At 38.4% G+C, this 9,583-nt stretch overlaps 1 protein-coding gene across 1 annotated transcript in view; it reads right to left on the bottom strand.

The window, feature by feature from the left end:
- Positions 1–469: 469 nt before the first annotated feature.
- elp3 (elongator acetyltransferase complex subunit 3) overlaps positions 470–9,583 on the bottom strand; it is a 40,948-nt gene continuing 31,834 nt past the window's right edge. The window contains exons 10-14 of the mRNA XM_067418634.1: positions 4,938–5,131; positions 4,324–4,414; positions 3,949–4,242; positions 3,061–3,142; positions 470–1,146 (exon numbers count right to left, since the gene is read on the bottom strand). Coding sequence (XP_067274735.1) covers positions 1,070–1,146; positions 3,061–3,142; positions 3,949–4,242; positions 4,324–4,414; positions 4,938–5,131 — 738 coding nt within the window. The 3' untranslated portion in view covers positions 470–1,069. The remainder of the gene's footprint in view (positions 1,147–3,060; positions 3,143–3,948; positions 4,243–4,323; positions 4,415–4,937; positions 5,132–9,583) is intronic.

Here is a 9,583-nt window from a genome sequence, read left to right as displayed (position 1 = left end):
CATTTCTCTGATGACAAACATCTTACAAGTGTGATCTGACTGAGCTTGGCTTTAAAGCGAGGTCGGTCATCATTCGCCTGACACCTTGACTCACAGGCTGAGATAGCGATATAATCGGGTATTGCGATGTCAAATGAAGCAGTAAAAACCCATCAGCAGACATATCATGAGGAGAGTCTCGCCACGCCGAGCGGCTTTCTCAGAAATTGGTGGTGTGGCGACAGCCTCTAAAACGCAGCAGAGTAGTTCCAGTGAACTTTTCATTCTGTCAAAAATAGAGGCAATTGAATTTCAATCATTCTGGTGACAGTTTTTCATATCTAATCCGGACAGGAGACCGCCGCAGATGATGTCTTACTCATTAATTCTTTTGAATGTTCAGTGACGGCTGTATTATGTCTATTCAACTTCATCCAAATCGCGTGCCTTCGTGCCAACATGCGATTAATGACAATGTAAAATCATGTAATAACTGAAATCCCGGATAAATATCTTTTATTAATAATAAAAAATGACCAGATGAACACTTTCCATGCTAAGCCAAGAAAACATGAAAATGCAATTAATCTCTCCTCAGAATTAACAGAACAGGAAAAATGGCGGATTAATCAAATGTGCTAAGCTGCAAGCATAAATTATTTCTCCCTCCCAAATCCACATGAAAAATGTACGCTTTCATAATGGGATAGCTGAGAGCCAGTTTTTTTTTCTCTTTTATGTCCAGTGTTGTCAATAGAAACCGAAAATAATGTGCCGAAAAAATAATGAGTGTTAACCCAGAGAAGTAAATGCACTGGCAAGTATACTGGAAAGAGAACTCTGTAAAATGGGAGCTTAGGCCAAGAGAGAATGGTGTTCCTTTCTAACAAGCACTGACACTTGCATCGTGGTCTTCATAACAAAACGCGTACAGAAAACTCTCTTTGGCTGGCATGTAGAAAAATAGTACAGTTTTCTTTGCCCCCTCTAATCCTCATGCCCAGTCCAATTATAGGCGGGGTGTAAAGATTTCCTTTAAACTCAGTGTCCTGCCTGAAATTCTCCATCTTGGTTCGAATTCCTCTCTGCTTCAGTAAAGGTTTTTCAACATATATGGCCCCTCCAGTTCATACCCCATTTTTCTGTAGTAATTCCTCGTTCCGACACCTGAAACAAACATTTGATTAAAATTTAGAATTAAAGTAGAAAAGAACCATTCGTTCAACGGTACATCCTCTACTGGAGGAACCATGGAGAAATTAATTGAAATAAATTCATGATTTTAGTTCTCAAGGATGCATTAAAGAGATCTGAAGTAACAGTATAGACTTTTATAATGTTACAAAGATTTATATTATTAAGCAGCACAACAGTTTTCAACGTTGATAAAATAAATTCTGCTTGAGCACCAAATCATTAGCCTGACAAGCCAGACCCACATCAAGATGTTTGCGGGCAAATTAAATTTGCTGCCGCTAGGGTGCGTCTAGATTTCTAGGCTACCAAATCATCATATTAGAATGGTTTCTAAAGGATCATGTGACACTTAAGACTGGAGTAATGGCTGCTTAAAATTCAGCTTTGCCATCACAGGGATAAATGCAATTTTAAAATACACTTTATTGCCAAAAGTTTTGGGATGCCTGCCTTTACATGCACATAAACTTTAATGACATCCCATTCTTAATCCGTAGGGTTTAATATGAAGTTGGTCCCCCCTTTGCAGCTATAACAGCTTTAACTCTTCTGGGAAGGCTTTCCACAAGGTTTAGGAGTGTGTTTATGGGAATGTTGTACCATTCTTCTAGAAGTGCATTTGTGTAGTCTGGCACTGACGCTGGGAAAAAAGTCCTGGCTCGCTGTTTCCGCTCTAATTCATCCCAAAGGTGTTCTTTGAGGTTGAGGTAAGGACTCTGTGCAGGCCAGTCAAGTTACCACAAAGTTGGGAGCATGAAATTTTCCAAAATGTCTTGGTATGCTGAAGCATTAGGAGTTCCTTTCACTGAAACTAAAGGGCCAAGCCCAACCTCTGAAAAACAACCTCACACCATAATCCTCCCTCACCAAACTTTACACTTGGCACAATGCAGTCAGGCATGTACTGGTCTCCTGGCAACCGGCAAATCCAGTGTCCATTGGATTTCCAGTCAGAGAAGCGTGATTTGTCCCTCCAGAGGACACATCTCCACTGCTCTAGGTCCAGTAAAGTCCAGTGCTTTACACCACTGCATCTGACGCTTTGCATTGCACTTGGTGATGTAAGGCTACAGCTGTTCGGTCATGGAAACCCATTCCATGAAGTTCTCTACGCATGGTTCTTGAGCTAATTTGAAGGTCACATGAAGTGTGGCGGTCTGTAGCTATTGAAAGTTGGCGACTTCTGTGCGCTTTGTGCCTCATCATGCGGTGACCTCACTCTGTGATTTTACGTGGCCTACCACTTCGTGGCTGAGTTGTTGTTGTTCCCAATTGCTTCCACTGTGTTATAATGCCACTAACAGTTGACTGTGGAATATTCAGTAGTGAGGAAATTTCACGAATGGACTTATTGCAACGGTGGCACAGGAGCTCCTGAGAGCGACCTTGAACTCAATGATTTGGAGGGGTGTCCCAATACTTTTGGCAAATTAGTGTATATTCAAATTAAAAACAGTTACTTTTTATTGTAATCAATCAATGTACTGTAAATATCGATACTAATTAAATGTCCCTGATTGAAGAAAAAAGAATAATCACCCTTTTATGTCCAGAGAGTATCATAATATCAATGTTTCAATGCCACTGACACTTAGAATGTGGTATCAGCCTTTTGAACCTCACTGTATTTCCAATATATTCAGGTATTGCTCGGGTATCCAATATACTACGGTTGAGTTTGTCAGACATGCAGTAAATGTTCATAGGCAAAATAATATGAATGCAGATTTTCATTTATTTTCCAATTGCTGTTATCTCCATCCTGCAGTTGATTTGGAGAAGTGTATGTCAAAATTCCATATTCATTCTTTTCAAGCGAGGGCAAGAGAACAACCAACAAAATGAAAGTGCCATTTCAGTTAACGCTGAGAATATATTTGATACCTGAGATAACAGCCAATTTGCTTGAGCCGTGCTCATCCCTGGCTATCCTCTCGGCCTCCTCCATCAACATCATCCCAAAACCCTACAAATGCACGAGGTGAAAGAGAACATATGAGAATACAAGTCAGTAAGACTATATACAATACATGAAAAAATAGGCCTTAAATAAAAAATAAATCTGGGCAATTTAGACATTTATCTCCAGTTCTCACACCAAAGGAAAGGTTTTTCAACACAATTCTAGGGTGTGTTTACATTTGTTCTTTTGGTCCAAAAAAAAAGTCATTTTTAACACTGAACCTAAAGATACAAAAAGCAACAACAACAACAACAACAACAACAAAAAAAGACTTATGACATACACTGTGTGTTAAAGTGTATAAGGGAGTCAAAACAGGGGCAGGAAATCCTCCGTCCGTTACACACACAAATGGAGATCTGCTACAAGACGACGGTGGTTCAAAAAACAGGCATGCTTGAGCATTATGTACCTTTAGGGTCACATGCTGTGACATCACATCCTCTTTTTGGTTTGTTTAGATGTCTTTGGTCAGTGTTTGGTGTACAGCAGGGTTCACACTTATTTAAATGAACTGTAATAAACGGAGCAATCGCACCAGGATTTGCTTTAATCGAACCAAACCTGCCAAGAGTGACCACACTCTTAACCATCATTAATGTAAATGAAATGACACCGCAACTCTCGAAAAATCCAATTAGCAGGAGAATAGGAATGAACAGAAGCAAATAATCGAACAAAAATAGGCACACTGCTATAATTCAAAGTTTTGGCAATGAGACCTTCATGAGGAATCAGGCATCATTAATGTCAAATCATGTTAAAGCAGTTTCTGCCGTGTGTTACTGGCAGATATAAGGTGTCTTTACCTGGTGCTGGAACTTGCTGGGGTCTCGGCTGCTGACAGGGACAACGCTTCCGTAGACATGCAGCTCCCGAACAATGGAAACGCCACCCTTCAACTCGAGCCGGAAGGACTGTGGTGAGCAGCGGCGAAGACGTAGGAGACCAATTAAAATGTCCTGCTCGGGGTCCTCATAAGACAGGAAGGTCTCCCAGCCCCCATTAGCCACATAGTCTCTGCGGATCAGCTCAACTTGATATGGTCGAACTTTGTGATGAATCTCTTGTATGCCCACTTCTCTGGTTCGTACATCTCTACACTGCATGAGTCAACAACATGGTTTGTAATTAATGGCCATGAATTCATACGAAAAACAAATTGATTAAAGATTTAAGGTTACCTCAGTGCCCATGTCTTTCATTCTGGCCAATGCCAACTCTCTCAGATTTCCATGTTCCACCCCTGAGCTCACCAATGGCATGGGGATATCCCTGAATAAGGACAGTTATCAGCCTTCTTAAAAGCAGTTTAACAACTACAAGGTTGTCACACTAGAATGAATATGGGCAACAGGAAATGCTTCAGTTTTTAATAAATAAAAAATGTGGGATGCATGATACATTGGTACCATATCGGTTACTGATATTAGAGTTCGTTTTTGTTTTGTTTTTTAATTATTATTAAAATATAGTATTGAATGATATTTGACTGTAATGCTCATTATATTGGTTTTAGTATTTTAGTTTATTTATACAAAGTAGTATTGATTTTAATATTGACTAATAATCAGCCATAACATGAGAATCATTCAGAATTAGCTTTTCCTCCATGTCTTTGACATCTAGATATGCTGTTGGTCTTCTTACTATATGAATTCACAGGTCAGAGATGAAAAATTAACATTTGGGCATTTACTCTCACATTTTAAATGGAATACAAGATCTAGAGTTACTGCCTTAGACTTTAATTTTGAAAGGTAGCATCTAGAAAACTGTAACATTAAGTCCCTCTTACCTCTGTACACGATACACGCGAGTCCATGGTGGGACCAATGCTAGTATTCGTGCTACCAGGTCCACCAATGCACTGGGAGAGTAGCTCTTATAGCGGCCTGTTTTCCACAGCTCATACAGTCCAGTGCCTCGAATCACCAGCGTAGGGTAAAGTTTGAGCCCGTCTGGTCTGAACGCAGGGTTCTCAAAAAACTCCTGGAGGACCGAGACAAGATGTTTTTTTAGAGCAGTGCTAAGGTGAGACTTATTTAACTAGGACCATTAATGAGTGCACTAAAGAGAAATAAAAGCCAATGCATAAAAAGCTTTTTTAATTATATATTTTTTATTTTTTTGTAGTGAATTCTAAGTAAATATTGTGTAAAATGTTTTTATTTTAAGCAGTTTTATACAATATATCTTATTATAATGCAAGTTTATATCTCATTTGCCATCATAAAACAAAATGATTTATAATATATAGGCATAATATCAGTCACACTGCACTTTAATTAGTGGTATCTGCAGACTCTAACATAGACTCCACATCCACATCTTATCAAACTTTTAATCTTTATCCAAACTGTTGCCACTTATCTCTTAATGGAAATTAGAAGCTGTAGACAAGAGATTCAAGGCAGAATTTTAAGTAGAATATAAGCATTTTTAGCTTGCATGCTGTTAGGCTGTGTGCTCTTATAAGATACTTGTGATGGAAAGATTCATTTCACCTAAAGTACTGTATGGATCAAACATAATTGGAAAATAACATAATTCAAGAGTTCAATAATTGGTATACTGCTAAATAAAGACTCACGACTTCCGTCACTGATCCTGCTTACGTCTGCTACTTAACACGTAATAGAGCTGGGTTTTTTGTTTTTTTGTACCCGTCACTTTGAAAACCTCAGAGTTCAGGCATAACACTCAGTAACATAACCATTACAATCAAAGAGACAATGCCAATGGTCATTTAATTGGAACTGTCCTACTTCCTGACATACTAGTGTATCATCAGACTTGACACTGGGGCATTTAAACAAAGACTCTATGGGTCTAAACTAAACAGTCGCTCTAAAATAGTGCGAACAAACAAAAATAGTAGAATTGAAAGGATTACTCGAGTCACGACTAGCATTGCGGTTTGAGCTTCTCCTAACTCTAAGAGTCAAATTAAATGAGTCTTTGTGCGATATATTTATGCTGAGTGTTTTTTTTTATGTGGGAAGGGTAGTCTGCACACAGTCAGATAAGTGAAAAGTGAGAGTCGGACGAGCCAGTAATGGGATTCCATTATCACCAAGCCACGACTCCTTTCCACCGCACACCCATCCTGAGATAGCGCCGACAGGTCCCCGTCTCGAAAGGTAAGGAGAGCCGTGACGGAGAGCGAGCAGGCAAGCAAATACGGAAGTGGGAGGGGAAGAGGAGAGCACGAGCATCAGAGAAAGCAGGTTAGGTGAGATAAACCAGCCGAGCGCTGCCGGTGGGTGACACAGGTGAGGTTGTGTGGGCACACAGTGGCAGAGGATGGGAGCTGATAGCAGCGGGGTCAGAGACCACCTTCCAGAGCCATTAATCTCTCTCTCTCTCTCTCTCTCTCTCTCTCTCTCTCTCTCTCTCTCTCTCTCTCATACAATACACTCAAATTTATGGGTGAAACGGATCCCAATAAAACACTGAAGGAATTAGGAGGCAGATCTGTAGGCAATGAGACAATTCTTGTCAAAAATGTCCTATGCTTTGTATAGGGGCTTGTACAAGGTATAAACTATATCATTGTAATTAGAAAAAGCAACAACATGTTTAGAAATATTAAGTGGAAAACAAAATTACAGAAACAGTGCTGACGAACACACTAACCAGTTTAGAGGGATAGGTTATGCCGACCCAAATCCATCCATAAGAAACAAAGGGTGTTTCGTGCTTAAAATAATGCTAATAATTGAATAAACATTGCTAAACATAAACTTGTTCTTTTAAAAATCTCAGAATTAATATACAGTTTTAATACCGTTGTCATAATGCTGTGATACCAAATTTTACTTTTAAATGATTTAGGAATTTCAATTATTTTAATATTTTTTTAAAATATAGAATAGTAATCAACTTTAATATGGGCCACTTATCATTTAATGGCCAAAAAATGAAAATAATTAATCATCTTATTGGTATCAGTCAGAATTTTGATATAGGCCATTTATCGGTTAATGACCATAACAACAAAATAATTAATCATCCTTTTGTTATCAGCCAGACTTTTAATATTTATAATTTTATCAGCTAACAACCATAACATGATGATAATTAATTGTCTTATTGGTATCAACCAAAATTGTGATATCAGTCATTAATTGGTTAAATGACAACATGATAATAATTAATTGTTCTATTGGCCAGAACTTTACTATCAATGTACATCCAGGTGCAGTCTTTCCATCTGTGTCCGACTCTAGTTCAAACATATAAGGCTGCACTCACTCCACAAATGTGCCATTTTGGCTGAGTGAGATTTGCCTGTTTGTTGTTGATGGAGTAATCTGAAGCTCGTGCAAAGCATCTCTTCTGGAAGTGGACGGGGAGCAGTAGCTCATTTGCATTTAAAGAGACTTACAGAAAAACGGCACGTTTTTGCTCACACCAAAATAGAGGCACATTCGACAAGATATAAAATCGGGGGGGGAAAACTTCACTGAAGTTGGAGCTGAAACTTCACAGACACATTCTGGGGAGATTTATATTACATCTTGTGAAAAGGGGCATAATATGTCCCCTTTAAGAGCTCTTGTTAAAAGAATCGCCCTGGCAACATTTTATTTAATGAGAATACACAGTTCTCTGTTTTTTGGTACAAGAAACTTTCAACAACAAAAAAAGGATATTTTAAAATAAAGCAGATTGTTTGCACTTTTAGCCTCTAATTGCAATACCACAATTACAAATTGTACAAATAAAGTACAAAAGGTGTTGCTGTCCAAATATTTTGTAGCTGTCAGTTGATTTCAGCAGTGTGGAGGCGAGTAAGAGCCTCCCAAGGGGAAATGAGGTAGGTGTAATGTGGGCTCAGCACAACAATGTAAAAATCTAAGTGAAGACTTTTAGCTTCAGAGGTACATGCCTTTATAGACTCTAGAGATTGGATGATTTGCAATAAAAAGTTAATGGTTCTCTTTTACAGTTAAGTGGCATTTACATGACCGTTAATGCAAAATATTATTTAAATAAATGCACTCAGTTAATCATGATGTTTCCTATGCAACATTAATGTCACACTTCATTCTAGGCTCTTCAGTTCTCCAAATGGGAAATAAATCACCACATTAAAATGTTTTGCTAGACTCCAGAGATCGTGCACTGACAGCGTTCGCTTAAGACATCAAAGAAACCTGTTGGCACCTGGATCGCTCCCGGTTGGGGTTTAATACAGTCTTTTAGGGAGAAGCTCTTTGAATGGGTTCCAGAGCGCAGTCACTGATTGGATCTCCATGCCTCGGTAATGAAACCCACCATAATAAATGCTCTATTCACTTCACATAATGAAGCTCCTGATAATGTGAACCAATGCGTCACAGCTGGACACTGACAGAGGCCATAAAAGAGCAGCCTGCTATAGCACATCACTCCCCACTTCATTTACATTCACCCATCATTCCCGCTATGTGACAATTAGCTACTGGCACCTGATAATAGTGAAATTTCCTTTGGGATAATTGTGCTATGGTGTTCCTATACTGTACGTCTCGTGTATAACCTCTGTTGCTTCTTCACTGTAACTTAGGGCTGTGTGATAAAGAAAACAATTTAATTTCACTGTTTTGTTGTTTATTTTTTCTTCTTCAAACTTATCTAAAGGTGGAACATTTCTCCACTCTCATTTTTGTCCTAATACCTCTGGGCATTCTGCTTGATGAGGACTATGACTCAGTAGCTCCTTTTACTTTGAGTGTCAAAATTAATAGAGCACCTGAGAGTAATACGGAAATTTTGGATATCCAAACAGCTATTTCACAGAAACGTTGATTAATTGGACTCTTTTAGTTGATGAAAATGACATTTTGTAAACCACCTGCGTAACCTGTGAGGTATACAGAGATAAACCTGCGCATGAGGAATCAGTTGTCTGTCTCTCAGCTCCTCAGTTCATTTACATTAAAAGAGCTTACAGAATAAACAGTTATAAGAACGAGGACTTTAAATTACAAAACTTACCATAATCCTTTTGAAGTGTACATTTGAGCCTTATTTGAAAGAAAGAAAACCTTCCAAATATGATTATTGAAGTAACACTTTTGAAAGCATCTTTCCTGAAATTTATGCCTGAAATTATTTACTCACTTTGATATGCACCCTCATGTTGTTACAAACCTGCACAACTTTCTTTATTCAAGGACACACCAAAGGAGACATTTAACAGAATATTCAATACTGTCTTAGGAATGGGCTAAAATTTAAGTTGTTATTCAGTGAAAATCTAACCAGTTTGATTTAAAGGTGCACTATGTAGTATTTTTGCAGTAAAATATCCAAAAACCACCAGGCCAGTGTTATACATTTTCAGTCCCTCCAGTTTTTCACGATTCCGCGATCGCTGAAAACAATGCAAAATCAGAAAAATGTCGCTTTTTTTTTGCGATCCTTCATAATTTGCCATTTCACCGCAAAATAATC

Source organism: Pseudorasbora parva, chromosome 15 (genome assembly GCF_024679245.1).
Source record: "Pseudorasbora parva isolate DD20220531a chromosome 15, ASM2467924v1, whole genome shotgun sequence".
NCBI lineage: Eukaryota > Metazoa > Chordata > Actinopteri > Cypriniformes > Gobionidae > Pseudorasbora > Pseudorasbora parva.
This window is presented reverse-complemented; position numbering and strand designations above follow the sequence as displayed.